Source organism: Diorhabda sublineata, chromosome 4 (genome assembly GCF_026230105.1).
Source record: "Diorhabda sublineata isolate icDioSubl1.1 chromosome 4, icDioSubl1.1, whole genome shotgun sequence".
Lineage (NCBI taxonomy): Eukaryota > Metazoa > Arthropoda > Insecta > Coleoptera > Chrysomelidae > Diorhabda > Diorhabda sublineata.
In genome coordinates, this window is record NC_079477.1 from 25,943,660 (window position 1) to 25,962,097 (window position 18,438).

Genomic DNA, 18,438 nt, shown 5'->3' on the forward strand with positions numbered 1-18,438 from the left:
TTCTACATTTTATTGTTCTGCTTCCAAAATACATAAACTCCTTCCAAATGAGGCTATTTTTTGGGACTCTTGTGTCCCATTTCCCTAGGTGCTAGTTCTATTGTTTCATGGTACTTTTAGCGGAATACGCAGGACATTGCTAGCAGAATCTATGCCACGCCATTTTCTAAAGCTGGTATTTGACGGGACAGTGATCTGTCAGAAGACCAGTCACAAGTTTCAAGTCGTTTCAAGTCATGGTAATGAATCTTTTGGATAGTCTTAGGCCTAGAGTGTCTATTTAATAAGATTCCATCTGATTCTTTAGCTATTCATTCAGTTTATTATTGATGTAATATCTCGTAAAGCTACAGTAGAGTTCCGGTCCAAGGTATGGAATCATTACCCCTTTTTTGGCAAGTCTGTCATCAGGGTTACTTTGATTTTGTTAGCTAGTGCTTTTAGAGCGTATTTACACTCCCACTCTAGTTTAGATGCACACTTAATAGCTTTCAAGATCTTCTAGACCGCTTGGCTATCTGAGAGAATCTAAATGTGCTTTTTAGAGAATTGAGTGATTTTCCTAGAAGTATGGAGAGCTTGCATTTTGGTCTAGTAACGCTCAGTCTAGCTCCTGTGTCGCAGAAAGTGACATTTCGAGATTGGGGTATCTTTGTCCAGCATGCATTAGCTCTAGAATCCTTATGTGTCGCTTAATGACTCTTTTTTTACTGTGAGGTGAAGAGGAGGCAGGTTCTGTAGCGCCTCTAAGGCTATAGTAGGGCAGGTTGACATTCCCCTGTAATACCTAGACAGATTAGCCTTCGAATCTTGAATATGTTTGTTCGGTTTTCGACCACCAAACAAGCTCTCATGGGTTTGATGACTCTATATCCAGAATACCATTTTAGGCTTTAGTCTCCATGTCTTGCCAACAATCTTGCGATAAGTCCATATAGCTGCAATGGCTGGAGGACTAAAGATTAGAAAGTATTCATGGATAAAACGCTTACTTGGAACAATCACCTCGACTAGGTTTATAGGTATCGAAAAGACCGAACTGGTCGGCCAGTTTCTAATGATGATGCTGCACACTTGCTTATACTAGCACGGATAGTCAGTGTTAGCTAACTGACTAAAGGCATATTTGTATATGTTTGCTGACACTTTCTGCATTTGTTTGACTCACTGCTCGGATGCTTAATCACATTTTTCTTGTAATTGTTAGTGTTCATAACTTCATCTTGGATAACCTTCGATCTCTGGAAAAAGGATTCCGCTAGTAAGCTATCTATTTGAAGCTTATTTGTCAATATGCGGCTGGTTGAGGTCGTGTTGATGTCTACGGTGTAATACATTTGCTTTTCGGTATCTAATACTAAGTAAAAATCTGGCAAGGCGAAGATTAGAGACCAGTAATTGTTAACTGTCTTGAGTATAGTCCGGTATAAGGTTGAAGTTTCGGATTTCTTGTAAAAGAATACACATCTGTCGAGAGTATGTGTTAACCAAGTCAACTAACCCCCTTCCACGCTCTTTTCGGTGTAATGATGTTCTAACTTCGGTCGGTGCTTTATTATTGTTCTTCATCATCATTGTTGGTATTAACCTATGAATATCTCACACTAATTTTCATCTATTTCAGGATTCAAAAAGAGAACGTTAAAATAGACGTGGCACAGGTGTTTGGTCTAAATTACCTTTAATTCGAACTTTACAAGTGATTTTACTCTTTTTATTGTATTGTATTCATCTAGGATTCTAATTTTTACTTGCAGGTACTATACATTTTATAACACAAAAAACTGTTTACAAGCTTACCATATACTGACGTCACTACAACGCCATATTGGTAATGAGCGTTTTAGCGTGAAGCTAAAGCAAAAAATTTATAATCTTAAATTTTAATGTGATGATAATATAAAAAAATATTATAATAACTTTGTCCTATTAAAAATTTACCATCATCGTCTATAATATCCCCTCTTGACCAAAAGTTTTCGTCAACCAAACATTAAAACGGACTAGAAAGTCAAATTCATCACAGGTTAAAGTGCGGTTGGGAAAACGGCAATCCCTCTAACGTTTGATAACACTTCGGGAAATGTGTGGTGAGATTACGTGTAAGAAGTCGAGTAGAATTGGATGAAGCTGGAGACAATTAAGTCAAATCGAGTCTGGATACCGAGCGGTCAGTTAACAGCTAAGCTCGCACTTCGACGAAGGACGAGGAATTTAAAATATTTTTGTAAAAAAATCTTCAAATTTAATAGACAGACAACACTAGATGGATTTTGAATTTTAGAATACACTTGGGAAGGAATTGATAAAATATTAATAGACATAAATATTTTGCTAGAAAAGACTAATTTTTAATGTAAACCACTTAATTGGCTAACAATTTCAAGACTTTCTATATAGGGTGTCCCACGACGAGTTAAAACTATCTGTATAAGTAAAATCTTGAAAATTTCTTCGTTTGTTTTTTTGAGTACGATCTTTTTAACTAAAATATTTTCAAAGATGGCCGACTTCTGGTTCTACCTGAAGTCGACTGTAATTTTTGAAATCTACGTGAAATTTTAGTATACTTTTGTCTAAAAACTTATATTCGCAAAATGCATACTTTTTGTAAAAAATTTGACCGTTGCAGACACTTATAAATCATTTTTATTCGAGGATACCCTTAAACATATGAAAATGGTTAGGTTCGGATGCATTAAAATAGAAAAAACCGGGTGGTTCTATTAAAAAAATAAAGAAATTTGATTTTTATGAAGTTAAACTATGAACACTTTTTATACACACCCCGTATAAAATGGGACATTTTTCAACATGGATTCAAATACGTTTGATCTTGCTAAAAGCAACGGAACAGAAAAAATTTTTATATCTATAAGGAAATCCTCGTAAAAAAATAATTTATAAGGGTCTGCAGCGGTCAAATTTTGAAAAAAAAATTAATAATCCAAAAAGTATGCAATTTTCGAAAAAAGTTTTTTGACAAAAGTATACTAAAATTTTACGTATATTTCAAAAATGTATTAATATACAGGGTGCTCTATTTAAAATAACAAAGTTACAGTCGATTTTAGGTAGAACCGGAAGTTGTCCATCTTTGAAAATATTTTAGTTAAAAAGATCGTATCCGAAAACCCTAACCTAGAAATTTTCATGATTTCACTATAAGTATTTTGCCATATACAGATAGCTTTAGATACGAGGGAAAGCTCAAAATTCAAAATACCCTCCAATAAAACTAATAAATTCGTCCCACCGGTGTTCCAAACATTTTTATACTCCTCTGAAGAAATTGATAACAGTTCGTCGCTCGTCGGTGACTGTCTGTGCCTTTTTTTCATGCGTGGAAATAAGAATAAGTCACACGGGACCAAGTCAGGTATGAAAAGGATATAGTTGCGAGTACAACTACATTATCATGAAGGAAGAACCAGTCTCCCGTCTGTGACAAAAAATCTTGATCAGTTTCAAGCTGTACCTTCAAAGAACGACTTATTTAACTCGATTTTATGTCAATCAAATGTCTAGGAACAAACATTAAAACGGATTAGCAAAGCTGCGCTGTTTCTAGAGACTCAGCTCGCGCGACGTGGTTTCTAGTCTACACTACAACATGCGAAGCTGTACAGTTAATCTTGTCTACGTTTATCTATGTTCTTCGTTATTTGCTGCAAGACAAACTTATGTACAAGTACTTATCTGCGAATAGCTTATAATTAGGTAGAGTTTTTCTAAATGATTAGATTTCAAAATGATTCTGTCATGAGCTCATTTACTAACATGGAACGTAAAGCCGGTCCAGTTCGATTATAATAATAGAATAGAAAGTTTGGTGGAACAAATTCCATGAAAAGTTATAAAGTCTTTGTATTGTTTCCATAAGCTGTTCACATCTTATAACCTCTTTTTATAGATACGATTCTAAGAAGGCCTTTTTGTTTATTTATATTGATGAATACGAATTATCGAAAAATCTTTTGTATATAAATAGTCAGTAAATAATTGGATGTCATAGTGAATAAATCGGAGTAGTAAAAAGTGAATTTAAATAAATTTTATAAGTGTTAGTAATAACTTAGTGCATAATTTAGTGGGTAGTTAAGTGTTACTAGATAATTAAGTGGATAGCGATTAGTTTAGTGCATTTAGTGGTAGTGTATAAATAAATGAAGTAAGTAAGTAAGGTACATCGTGTGTATGAATTATAATTCGTAATTCGACTGGATTTTCTAGATTATATGATTAAAGAAATAAATTTTAGTTAAAAATACTGAACAAAAAACACGAATATACGAATAAAATTACATTCTGGAAAGCAACCAAATAAACTATTAAAAAATAGTGACTTTGCTCGTAAGCCATTTAATTATATTTTCATTATTTCGAATTGTATTGTTATTAAAGTGAATATCCATATCCTCTAATACCAAAAGTGTAAATTTTATCTCGAATCAAAAAACGATCGTTTTTCATTTTTTGTTGGGTTTCTGTAAAATCCTGTAAAGTCTTAAATAGATGCAGGGAAGTGATATAAAGTGTTGCGTATTCCGCGAGACTTGAATAAAACATGATATCTCTTGACACCTGCCTATCAAACTTTTCGTTTTGTTAACAAGTCACGTTTTACCCTTAGCGCATTTGTCGGCGTCACGGCGCCACCGGTTGTTATTGTTGGTCGGCCGGTTGTCTATTTAACGAAATCGTGCATCAGTTTTTACTTCCTTTAAATACCTAATGAGTGTTCTCGTATGTAAGCCTATGAATACGTAATTGTTAAAAAGAAACAAAAACTTTAGTGTTGCGGCCCGTTACTAGTAACTCTGTCAGGTAAATTAAGAAGAAAAATAACATTAAACTCAATTATTCGTTATAGATTCACTTGAAAATCTCATCCTTGCACTTCGTTTGATACTCAATTCCCATGAGACAATTACATACAGATTTTTAGTCGACAAACTAGTTTTAATTGATTCACAGTCCATTCGGCGGTAGTTTTTTGCAATTACTCTATTTAACTTAACTATTTAACGATTTTTTAGTATAAAATAAAACAATAGTTTGTAATGGATCGTACATTTACCATTTTGCTTAATGACCTTTTGCAATCTTTCTTTTACCTTCATGATTCCGCGCTCATAAAATTTCTAGTCCTTATCAGCAAAAAACTGAACCAAGTGCGATTGAAAGTCATCGTCATTTGTGAAAGTTTTGACTATTTAAAGAATTCTGCAAACTTCGTAATAAATGGTAATCAGATAGTGCCAGATCAGGGCTGTATGTGGGATGTGGCATCACTTCCCAGCCAAGCTCCAATAGTTTCACAGGAATTTCCAAAGATGTGTGAGGCCTTGTTTCATTAATTATTGATAGTAAACGTCATAACATCATAATGACTTTGATTTGGTCATCATTAACTTCAGTAGACCGACCAGAACGTACCAATTCTGAGACGTACGCTCTGTTAAGCAATCAGTATCACCAACTTCACATATTTCTTTGTGAGCCGCAGCAGCTTTCTTTCCTTTGCAGAAATAAAGAAGTGAAATATGCCGAAAATGTTCGTTTCTGCACTCCGTGTAAAATTAACCCACGACTAATAACTTAAATAAAAATCCCGCATTACTTGCTTCTAAAAAGTTACGTCAATGTGACTAGTATCACGTGACAAATGGCAAAGTACAGCACTAACATAAGTTATTCAAAAACTAAAGCAATGCTCTCTATCGCTGAAAGCAAAAGTACTCAGTTGACAACCTTATAATACGGAAATAGTTTATTACCTAACAAGAGTCGTAAGTAACCCATTACGCACAAAGTGAAAAATTTTATACACGAAGTCGCGCCGCGCAGCTACTTAACTTGTACTATTTTTTAAAAAACTGCAAAATGTGCTGCCTACATTTAGGGGCATCACTCTTTCAATCCTAAATATATATCGCTAATGCTAAAAATTTTTATGTTTTTTAATTGACTAAATTTGTGTAAATAAACCAAATAAAGTATATAAAACGTATATAATTTGATTGTAATTTAATTAAACCAAGAAGCTTAAGTTTTCTTCTCAAAACGCACGTGTATGTTTTGAGATCTCATTACGTGCATGTTATTGTTAAATGTCATTTACAAGGAATGTTGACAGCGCGATTTTTGACGTTTACAGACATAGGCGTAGAAAAAAATTATTAATGAGCTTGCTACAAAAATCTGTAATCGTTTGAGTGAATAATCTTCATTTATTTCATGTGTAGCTAAGGAAGTGTAATAAGGATAACAAATGACAGATGTTTATATCGTCCCTGTTCGAAAAAATAATCGACATGTTATTTCTTTAAAATCTATAAATATCGTTGTTTCAGTGATGTATTGAGACTCGATCCCGATTTCAAAAAATATGTCGTACGCTCATGTGTAAAGGACAATACGTCGGTTTCTAGACGTAGCAAGCGCTTATCTGTACTCCCAGAGGAGCCTCTGGATTTCCTCGTGTGTATTCTGAACTGCATATCAGGATGCGCCAGAGCTAGTTCCCTTGCCCCTTACTCGTTGTGGCTCAGATACCATCTGTGTTAACGGCCGATCGACGCTTCTGATACTGCCTGTAATGCCGATTTGATTTATATTGCTGCTGCCTGCCTTGCGTACGTGGATGAATATGCAGTAGGGGCATCTTAGTTAGATTGATGCCTAGTAGGGACGACAACAAAATATATATAATAAGAGAAACGATGAAATAAAAATTTTATTATAATTATGTGTAATAATTGTGGTGTTTTTACTACATATTATCTCGAATACTTCTCAGAAGCCATTTTGGTGAATGAGATTGAGTTTCAAAGCTATAGCCGGAATTATGCAACCATCCATACTTTAGAACGAATCAGTTAATACGCATTCACACGTTCATTTCAAGGTGTAATTTGAATTTTCAAAAGGAAATTGATCCTATGAAGAAATTGTATTAACAGATTTGTCCATTTTTCATCAGAAATGCGTTTATCTTTTTCTCTTTTTTGAAATTATTCCCTAAATTCCTATTTTTATTATAACTTCTACAGTGTTGTCTATTTTATCTTATAAAAAGATTCCTGTACTAGTAAAATCGAATTTTTATCACTGTCTACCCAACCTTTACTTTATATCTATTTAATTTTGAATCCCTTAATTCCTTTCACTGTTATTTTATTTCACAAACCTCTCTCAATTTCCATTTTAAAATATCCATATTTATGAATTGACATTTGACAACGCTGTTGTTAGCAAATGTTTTTGACGTTTTAAAATTTTACATTTTTGACATATTTAAATAACAATTTTTAATAGTTTAAAATGTATTCAATTATTTAAATATATCAAATTCAGTGAAGTAGCTCTAAACCGTAAAAAACATAAAGTGAAATTCCTGAGAAATGAAATTAACAAAATAGGAAAAATCGCGAAAGTTCTTTAGCGACGTTAACGAAATACGGTGACCAACATAAAACTAATTATAATCTTTCTCGTCCCCCATTTCGTAGTAAAACATTCCGATATTCAGTCTCATCTACGTACCTAAAGTAATAGCGCGCTCCCTTGACAAATTTACTAATAAACCCCAACAAAATAATGACTTGCTGTGATTCTACCACTAATTCTCAATTTTCAAGAGGGAAAATCGCACTTTCATGACTTCTGCCTACTAATCAAGTTAACCTTGTTGTCCAAAGGCGGGAACGAAACACTTTTTTCGAGGGTCTTATGTAAACAGTAAATCATTTTGGGTAAATTATTAACATTATCACGAATAATTAAATCAAAGCACTCTTATTTTTCAACTTTGACTCAGTATATATGTTTTAGAAAACTAAAAATTTTGGTTTTCCAATCTTAATTTCCGATAATCTTCTTTTTCGCCATTGTGGTCATCTACCACAAGTCAACAGTACACATTCTGTGCCGTAAGATGTAGCTCCATTACGATTTTAGTTTATCTATGGTGGATACAGTGAAATTTGAATTCGAAACTTATCAATTTATATTGATACTATTATTATCATTTTAATGCATCTAAATGTTCTTGATTTTAGATCTCTTCTATTTTTTTTTCGATAATTTTTAAAAGAAAAATAAATTTTGACGTTTCGAAACAGAAGAGACCTAAAATCAAGAACATTTAGATACATTAATATATCAAAAGTTATAAGAAAATTATCATTTTATTTACAAAAATTGATTCTTGTAATAAAAATGAGAATTACATCGTTATCAACATATTTACTGGGTTGAATTAAAAGTTTTTGTAGAATTGTTTATATCCTTAATGAACGCCTATGCATATGTAGAAAAAAAAACAGGGAGGGTGTTCAGAATGTGCTTCAAACACCACCACGATCTCTCGACGCGTGAGGGTTGTTCTGTGACGTTTATTTTGACAAGTAATTGGCAATTTTGTTATTAGATTTAGCTCTTTTGATAATAATGTTTGGTTTTTGATTGGTATTAGGTTACAGCATTGGGGGAAACCAGAACATCACTCAGGTGTTATGAAGATAAATAGTTTGGCATAAAAAAACATATATATTATTAAAACTTGACCAAAAATCAAAATAAAATTACTCTAAAAATAATTATTCCATCATAAATAGACAAGTAAAAGATATTGCGCCATCTAGAAAAAATATTGAGAACTACTTATAAAGAAGTTTTTAATATTTCTTATTGCGTCCTTTTTCATCTTCTCCTGTACTTATATTAGCTAACGTAGAAAGTGAGTTACATATTTCTCTCTTTTAATTGCCTTTAGGTGCCCTAAACCATATTTTTATATTCCCTTACACCCGCCAAAATCAATGTTCATCCACCCAAAAATTAAACCAATATAACCGTTAACTAGTAACTTCGAATCTCGGTACGGGCCATTTATCAAATTTAGTGTCCAAATGAAATACTTGTTTAATGTTTCAGAAAAGAATTTCGAATAAGGGTGTAGGATCAAGGGCAAATGGTAATGGCAACAGAAAGGGACGTAACACAAGCTAAAATACTTGTATATACACTAAATGTGCCTAGAGAACTTACTATAATATATATGTAGGCTTTTACGTAACATCAAATTTGAATTTATTTATTTTCTTCAAAAATGTATAACGTAAATGTAAATAACAAAAATAAAACACTTTAAAAATCAGTCAGTAAATTTATTTACATTAAAAGGCTTATAAAATAATTGTATTTTGATTTTATTATATTATTTTATCTTGTATACGCTGGCATCTTCTGACAGAATACAAAACAAGCAGATTCTTAGCACTCAAAATTACAGAAATCTTTACAACTCTTCTTCTTTATAATAATGGTCTTTCATATTTCAATGTATTCGGCTATTTATAACCTCGAAATATTGTCAATATTTTGTATGTTACACGAATTAGAATAAAAATTTAACATGTCTAAACAGTAAGTTGAATGACTTGATTTTTAGATTGAGTTTATATTTGAATTTATTTTAAGGTACGGTTTAAGTTTTCCAAAAAAAGATATGGGCCACCAAATTGGTCAAGTAAGACCTAATAAACCTTCTATATTTGAGGATGATTCTGACAACGATGATCAAATAAAAGTACCTACAGGTAATTCAATGAATTTTTGAAATATCAATATGTTTTACTAATTTTTCAGGAGTGTCTAAGGGATTGAAGAAACAAGATAAAATTAGTCAAGAAAAAGCAGTTGAAGAAGATCCCACTGTTTATCAATATGACGAAGTTTATGATGAAATAGAACAGAAGCGCAATGAATCAAAACTAGCTAAAAGAGATTTGGAGAAAAAACCAAAGTATATCAATAGATTGTTAGCAGCAGCAGAGAAGCGAAAAAGAGAAAATGAGAGAAGAATTGAAAGACAAGTACAAAAAGAAAGGGAAGAAGAAGGTAAAAATTGTTGCATTGTACTTAATTTCAATAAAATAAAAAACGTTTTTAGGTAATAAATTTCAAGATAAAGAATCATTTATAACTCCATCATATAAAAAGAAATTAGAAGAGATGAGGGAACTTGAAGAACAAGAAAAGAGGGAAGAATATTTAGAAAGCATTGGAGATGTTAAAAAACAAGGAAACTTAGATGGATTTTATAGGCATTTATATGACCAAAAAGTGAACTATGAACAAAATGAAGATAAAGAAGAAAAATTATCAGAAAAGGAAAAAACAGTAGTACAAAAAAATGAGGAAGATGAAGGTTCGAAAACTCCTCCTTTAGATATAAAAAAAGAAAAAAGTACAGATAACAATCTTGAATCAAAACAACAAACAAGAAAAAGGAAATACCGATCTAGAAAAGACTCTGAAGAAGATAGTAACAATGAAGAAGCACCAGAAATCAAAAAAGAACATCTCCCGTCTAACATAGATGCTGATTCTGACTTTAGCATCAATTCTACAGACAGTGAAGACGAAAAAGAAACAACAGAAGACAAGAATAAAGAGGAAATATTTGAAAAACCACAGACCCCTCCACAAATAGAAAAAACTGAAGTGAAACAAGATAAACCAGAAGAGAAAGCTGTAGAAATGGAAAAAGAAATAAAAGTTAAACCAAAAAAACCAAAAGTTGATATTTGGAAAAAGAGGACGGTTGGTAAGAAGTTTGATGAAGCTGTGAAGAGATATTTTGAAAGGAAGGCACTAAGAGAAATGGGGCAATAAAAATAAGTTTTCATATGGGGTACATTCCAACACAGTGTAAACTTAATTAGAAATGTAAAATTCAACCCCCTGAAACTTATTAATAGCTTTGAAAAAAATTTAGAAGCTTTTTTAAATAAAGGTTTAGTCACAGGTACTTGAAAATTTAATTTTTATTTAATAGTGAATAAGTAAAAAATTTAAAGGTGTAAACTGTTGAAAGGTACCCTTATCTCCCTATTATCAGGATATATAAATAGAAAAAAAATGTAGACAATAAAGAGTAGAAATGAAAAAAATACAATTAAACACCTAAGGAGGATAGCAGCAGAAACTCAGTGAGACAAAAATTCCTATATGTACAGCAAAAAATGAAAATTAGAAAAATTATCAAAAGAAATGACGAAGAGTGGAAAGGGGAGATCAATTAATAAATGAATAGACTGAATAGAAAAAACAAACAAAAATTAATGAAAACTTTAGTGACAAAAGATATCGGTATAAATAGGTACAATGAGGATGGGGACCAACATCTGAAAAAATAAATGGTAAATAGTTAAAAGTATTTTATTATTCACATGAAAGTTATAAGGAACATTTTTTGATAATAAAAGTGCAAATTGAACTTAAATTAAATTTATTAAAAAAAATTGAAGAACATACAACTTGAAACTTTACAATGTTTATCATCAGATTTATCATGTTTGTATAGAACGCGCAACAGTTCTCTTCCATTCATCACTTTTATGTCCCGGTTTAGTATATTTCTTAACTTTAGCTTTCTTATGCGTATGCCTTTTGGTTGGAGCCAAAATGCTTCTCTTTTGCATACTTTTGAACCTATCCATCAATAAATTACCCTCAGTTTTTAGATTTTTCAAGTTACCACTAATTTCCTGTCCCAAATTGAATTCCAAGTCAGGTTCTTCAAATTTATTAGCATTCAACACTGTTAGCTTTTTATTTTGCTCTTTTTTACTTTTACGAATTTCTCTAGCTTTTTCCTGCTTTTCGCTGACTGTATCAACATGTTTTACTAAGCCTTGTAAATTATGGATATCTGTTATCTTTTTCTTTTCTCTCTTAAGCATTTTACGTGCTTTTTCCAACATCATCTGTTCTTTTTGCTTTCTTCTTTGTTTTAATGTCTTTTTTGCATTTTTAACAGCAGGATTCACAGATTTAAACTCGGAATCGCTGTCTTCATGTTCTGACTGTGGGTTATTTTTACTAGGTAAACCTTGAGACATATCTACTAACCAATCTTGTTCGCGTTTTGTTTCTGTTACTTTGCTAAACATGCCACTTGTAACCCTTCTTAAGTGTTCTTCTTCTTTCATTAGTTTCTTCTCTTTTTCTGCCACCTAAAAACAATCAATAGAAAGCTTATAACAAATTATATGAATGTATATGTAATCAGCATTTGCAAAAATTGTTTTTAAAGTCGACATTTATGCTGATTTTTAATTCTGACATTTAAGTAACAACAGTGGCGAATTTGTTGCTTCTACTGACTCTGAAATTGGATACCTTATTTCACATTTAAATTATATTTTTCATCAATAAAATTTCAACTTTGCAATCTAAGAATTATTTTCACAATGAAGAATTGTTTAAAAAGACATAATTTAGCAAATTACTTTTAGTTCTCCTTTTGAATAGGTTTTTTTTAATTTTGTAAATAAATGAGAACAAAGTTTGCTGCCCTTTATAATCTGTCACCCTAGGCTTCAGCCTTCTGATAAATCCACCACTGGAATCATCTTAGACTGTTATAATTTGTATATATTATGTGATAAAAAGATATATTAATTAATTTTGATAAATAATGTTAATAATTTGGTATTACTTATTAAAACAAATTCCTTAAGTGAGATAGTAAAAATTGATAATGAAACTTTTAATTTACCTGCTGTAATAAATCTTGGTGGTCTTCATAACTTGGATTATAAGACATACCAGGATGAGGTGGTTCAATTGCTGGAACATCTTTATTTTTCCTACCAATCGTTTTTTTCACAGGTACACTAATTCCTCTCAAATTATGATTTTTTGTATTCAGGTCTACCCATTCCTCTTCTTTTTGATTATCTCCTTCCCATAAATCAACGGCGAACTCCCCCCGTTTAGGTCTATTTTTTCTCTTAATGTCATCTAGTTTTCTATTCAAGTCTGCTACGATACTTTTACGTTTAACTATTCCTTTAATTTCATTAAATTTTTCTTTTTTCTTTACCAATTCATTTTTTCGTTCTTCTTTAGTTCGAACACGATTTCTTTTTGCTATTGGATCTGGGACGTTTGTATATGGTTGTAGGGCGGAAAAACATTTTAACGGTTTAACAGCTTTGAGTTTCCGCCTTTCTGTTTTAGACAACAGCTCTACTGACGGTTTAGTATCTAATTTGAAAAGTGCTTCATCTGGTATAGTTTCTATCGGTGGCCCTAGTCTCTCCTCTAACCTCTTTTCTTCTAAGAATTCTTCGACATCGTTAATATTGACATGTTTTCTCCAGGATTTTTTCAATTTTTTTGAAACTCTTTTCTTTTTAATACTAGATAAAACCATTATTATAACTTGAATACAAATTTAATTATTGAATTGCTATTAGTACCACGTGTAACTGACGTTGACATTGTTGACAATTTTTCTGATTAGAAAAATAATCTTCCAATTAGTGATCATAGACAAAACTACTTCTTGTTGCCAGTATATAATTAATAAGTTTTTTCTATACTTGAGTTTATATCTAAAAAATTCAAGATTTAATAAATGTAGTGATTTACTATTATAGTAAAAAATTAGTGTAATTGGTATTGACAGTTTTTTATTCATAGATTTAAAATTAAAGATAGAGAGAGCTGCATGTAAGGAAAATCCATATAATACTCCTATATGGACAGTTGGTATAGGAAAAAACGTCCCTACATTACGATGTCGACATCGGCCTCTCTACCTATCAGCAGTTCAGGCTTACTTAAACAAGCTCCAATATCTCGCTTTTTCTATCTTTAAAATGAACTCTATGAATTTACTATTCTCTATCTTCTGATTAGTATGCATATACTTAATATTAAAGATCCAATCAGAAAAGATTAGAGAGATAAGAGAGTGGTATACTGATATTATTTCTCTTTCTATCAGAAATTTGGGCCAATTTGAACTAGTTATAATACCTCCCTCTCTATCTCATATCAACTCTGTGGGTTAACCACTCTCTATCTCTCTTTACTAGTTTCTGATTGGTTTTCTATGCATCCAATCAGAATAGATAGAGATAAGAGAGTGGTATATCAATTTTAACTCTGTTTTATTATGACTTATTACAGGAAAGACTCACTAATAGAAATAATACGAAAATTTATGTTGAAAAATTTAATAATAAAGTTACAGGTGGGGCAAATTGAATACGAATTTAGTTTATATGTTGTTTTAAAAAGCCTTCGGAAGCTCTCAAACATTGTTTATAACATTTTTCAAAACCTTCAGATCCATCATCCTAAAAACAAATTAGAAAACAAAAATTATTTCAGAAAAATCTAAAAAACTTACATAATATGGATCTCTAATAATTTTATCTCCTTCGGGATCGAAATCTCCAAGAAGTAAAATTTTTGCTTTACTATCTTTTGGTGCTCTACTATGCAAATCAGATATATTTTCTTCATCCATACCAAAAATGAAATCAAACTCATTAAAATCTTTTTTTTCTATCTGAAATTGAAAAATGAAGCATTAATGCAAGTCATTTCTTACAAACGAAACACATACTTGCCGAGCCCTACCATTATATGGAATATTATGATTTTGTAAAATTTGTCTAGCCCTATGATCAGGTTGTTTTCCAACGTGCCATGGGCCTATAGCTGCACTATCAACCACCCATTGATTTGAAAGGCCTTTTTGATTCACTAAATTTTGAAAAACAGCTTCAGCGATGGGAGAACGACAGATATTACCTAGAAAAAACACATTATTTTTTTTTCCAGAATAAGTTACAGCCTTGATTACCTAAGCATACAAATAAAACCTTTTGGGTCATTTTAATAATTATAAATGACTAGTATCACTTTAATTTTATTTAAACTCAACTAAATTAAGAGATTTTTAGGTGTTAAAAACTTCTATTCAATCAACTTCTTCAAATTAAACACATTGATGTTCTCCTACACTACAACTGTGTTCGTGTAACCTCTAACTTTTTCTGTATACAGCCAATTAATTTCATAACATTGCTTTAGCTCTATGATCCACAGCCATAGATAACGTGATGATTTCGTTTTTTTACTCTGACACGCCTCTATAATCTACTTGCAGAACAGCCTTAAATAATCAAAGTCGCATCTAAATAAAAAATAATGTCTATTATTCTTATACTAAAATCCAAAAAATAATCACATGAGCAGTTACATTTATAAAAAAAATATTTCTCATCTTTATTTTTCTTATTTAGTTTGATATTCGATTAATTTTCACGGTACTTTGACTAGTGCGGTTACATAGTTAGTAATTTTATCGATTGTTTTGTTGTTTCACATCACAACAAGAAGCTAGTCGAACACGAACATTCATTTTATAAGTCGTAAATTTAAAATTTCGGTGATCAAATAAGTGCGATGAAATTCCAATACAAGGAAGAACATCCTTTCGAAAAAAGGAAATCAGAAGGAGAAAAAATTAGAAGAAAATATCCTGACAGAGTACCCGTAAGTACTTTGAGATAAGTTTTCCGACAGGTGTCGTGGAAAATATATTAAAAAAATCTAACTCTTAATATCCTTTAAACAAATAAGCGATTTATGTTAGATGGGAATTTACTATATTTTTAGAATCGGTTGTTACATATTTCAAGGATTCTGTAAGAGAATTTTGTTAATTTGGCAAAGATCATCTGTTTAGTATTTACGTTGTATGGCGTTCAAGGTCATCGATTTTCTTTGTGTACTTTATTAACTAATATTTTAATAAATCTTTATAGATTTGTACATTTTTTACAGTATTGATCATTCTTGTAGCCCTATATTACGTGATTTTAAACATTTATTGCTTATTTCCTGTAATAGAAACTAAATGTAGAGAAAAATTTTTTACGCATTTTCTAATCTTGACAGAAACTTTCTACATTTATTCACTAAGAGTTAGATTCGGGGATATTTATGAAATAAATATATTTTCTGATTTATGATATTCATGGACTGTTTATGTATATATATATATATATATATATATATATATATATATATATATATATATATATATATATATATATAATGAATTACTACTTTTAAATGGAAAAATGATTGGTGTGATGGGGGGTTGTTATATACTGAAACAAATTTAAAAAAGCATATATTAGTACATTACTTGTATATTTTTTCTCTTATTACCCTTTCCTTATAGGTAATTGTTGAGAAAGCACCAAAAGCAAGGATTGGTGATGTTGATAAAAAGAAATATTTAGTGCCATCTGATTTAACTGTAGGACAATTTTATTTTCTTATAAGAAAAAGGATTCATTTGAGACCTGAAGATGCTCTGTTCTTCTTTGTTAATAACGTCATTCCACCTACTTCTGCTACTATGGGTTCTTTATACCAGGTAAATAGTGAAATATCGATTTTGTTAAAAAACTTGTCGAAATAATAATGACTTGTTGAATTTTTTATGGGTCATAAAGATAAATTGAATTGTTCTAGGATTACTCTTGTTAACATTTTCAATCTTAGATACAAAGTAAATTGTGATTCAAATGCTTAAACATTATAACTTAATCGCAACTAAGAATTTTAGTATTTTAATCTGTCATAACTTAATCACAACTAAGAATTTTAGTATTTTAATCCGCTTTTTTGATAAAATATTTTCAATAGAAGGACAGGACTGGAAAATTTAGTGTGACGAACATAGTTATTTGTTTTGTGCAAAAATACAATGTAGTTCTATTTATATATTCAAAAAATAAGGCAGTATATTACATATGATACCACACCTATTAAAATATGGTAAAACAAAAGATTATTTTTATTAACACATTAAATAAAACATTTATCAGTTGAATAAACTGGTTTGAATATCATTGATATCAATTTTGTTTATGTACAAGTTCATGTTTGTGAATAAAATGGCCAAGTCTGGAAATAATTGCTAATAATGATAAAAAAATCTATTTTTAGTATGCAAATATATCAAATGACACATGTTTTGATTAAATTTATCATTAAGTTTGTGCAAATATCATCAGATGATTATCTATTTTTAAAGATTAGGGTTAAAATCTGCTTCCCTTCAACCAAAACTGCCTAAAGGAATTGATGTTAAGTGGAGATTTCAACATTTAAAGATAGATGTGCGACATATAGTCAGCAAAATAATGAGATCCATAATAATTTCAAATATTCTGGACCTAATGGAAAAGGTTGCCAGTTCAAAACATGTCGGGTCAATAAGAGGTGTATAATAGAACGATTTTTAAGAAAGATAAGGGGTAAAACCTCACCATAAACCAAAACTGACAAAAAAGTGATATTAAGAGGAGATTTTAACAATTTGGGATATATGTGGGGCCATATATTCACTCATAATGTAGTGCATATCAGAAAAGAGCCTAGTTTCAATTTAAACCATTTAGAATTACTGGTTCTTTCCATTTTTGATATATTATTCATTTTCAGGAACACCATGAAGAAGATTTCTTCTTGTATATAGCTTATTCTGATGAAAACGTCTATGGTGAACAGTAAAAAGAGATCTTGACAGTTTTTACTTAATTATAATCTAATAATTCACACTTACGATTTATTTTTCAGCAATCTGATTTGAATGTATTATTAAATCACTCGTTATTATGTGATTAAAAATTACAAATTTTATTTTTTTGGTTTATTGATTCTTGTATATGTTATTTTATATCTAAAACCATCGTTTTGGTAACATTTCAAGCACATTATTAATGTTAAGAAAACTTAGATTAGGTAATAGAGTATTTTGCCATCGGATATCTTAGAACTTGGTGGGCTTAATGTGTTATAATTAACTTTAATTTAAAAAAAAATAATAAAATGTTACGTTAATATTTGGAATTAACCAATTAATTTTACCTTCCCTAATTCCTTCATGTATAAAAATATATACAAAACGTTTCAGTTAAAATAATCTACCCTAAATAAATTTTATGGCTACATTTATGTTTAAAAAGTGGGAAACGTTAAAAAACCATATATATGAGTATAGGTTTTGCACTCCCTTTCATTTAATTACATAGAACACCCTGTATATTTTTGGATTTTAGATAATTCTGAAAAAATCCCTATTTTATTCTATCAGATGGGATTCCTCTTCCACAAGCCTTACCATCTTCAGCAGATCCCCGAAAGTGTTTTCTCCGCTTACCCCTAGTTCCTTCATCGAGTCTTTTCTTGGTATGCAAGTGTGCAAAACTTGACTCAAATCATTGAAAAGCTTCGGATAATATCAATTTCTTTCATTTAATGGACATGGAATACCCTATACATTATTATATTCTATATAATACTAAAAAATATCCTAACTGATGAGGATTTATTATCTTCAGCACATCCCTCACTGTTTTGCCTCCGCTTGCCCCTAGCTTTTTTATCGATTTTTCCCTTGGTCTGTTTTTTAAAGTGTTTAAAATCATTTAAGAACTAGGGATAATATCAAATTCTTTTTAGGAAAAGTTTGTTTTAACAACTATTCTATAATGACTTTGATACCAACAACTTGTTAAAGTTTTTAGCACAATATGAAACATTTTT

General features: G+C 30.7%; 4 protein-coding genes across 4 annotated transcripts; 2 read left to right on the top strand and 2 right to left on the bottom strand.

Moving 5' to 3' along the window:
• Positions 1-9,340: 9,340 nt before the first annotated feature.
• On the top strand, positions 9,341-10,819 carry LOC130443121 (nuclear speckle splicing regulatory protein 1). Its single transcript, XM_056777594.1, has 4 exons — positions 9,341-9,432; positions 9,487-9,605; positions 9,655-9,906; positions 9,959-10,819. Exons 1-4 carry the CDS (start codon positions 9,422-9,424, stop codon positions 10,681-10,683), a joined length of 1,107 nt encoding a protein of 368 aa, XP_056633572.1. The 5' UTR covers positions 9,341-9,421; the 3' UTR covers positions 10,684-10,819.
• A 135-nt stretch (positions 10,820-10,954) lies between these two features.
• On the bottom strand, positions 10,955-13,421 carry LOC130443120 (ribosome biogenesis protein NOP53). Its single transcript, XM_056777593.1, has 2 exons — positions 12,572-13,421; positions 10,955-12,026 (listed from the first exon to the last, which is right to left on the bottom strand). The coding sequence occupies exons 1-2, from the start codon at positions 13,229-13,231 to the stop codon at positions 11,361-11,363; spliced, it is 1,326 nt and encodes a 441-aa protein (XP_056633571.1). The 5' UTR covers positions 13,232-13,421; the 3' UTR covers positions 10,955-11,360.
• Positions 13,422-14,023: 602 nt separating this feature from the next.
• LOC130442479 (low molecular weight phosphotyrosine protein phosphatase 1-like) lies at positions 14,024-14,851 on the bottom strand. Its single transcript, XM_056776631.1, has 4 exons — positions 14,675-14,851; positions 14,435-14,622; positions 14,216-14,377; positions 14,024-14,162 (listed from the first exon to the last, which is right to left on the bottom strand). The coding sequence occupies exons 1-4, from the start codon at positions 14,703-14,705 to the stop codon at positions 14,079-14,081; spliced, it is 465 nt and encodes a 154-aa protein (XP_056632609.1). The 5' UTR covers positions 14,706-14,851; the 3' UTR covers positions 14,024-14,078.
• Positions 14,852-14,978: 127 nt separating this feature from the next.
• Positions 14,979-17,742, top strand: LOC130442480 (gamma-aminobutyric acid receptor-associated protein). Its single transcript, XM_056776632.1, has 3 exons — positions 14,979-15,369; positions 16,064-16,261; positions 17,335-17,742. Exons 1-3 carry the CDS (start codon positions 15,280-15,282, stop codon positions 17,401-17,403), a joined length of 357 nt encoding a protein of 118 aa, XP_056632610.1. The 5' UTR covers positions 14,979-15,279; the 3' UTR covers positions 17,404-17,742.
• The last annotated feature ends 696 nt before the right edge of the window (positions 17,743-18,438 follow it).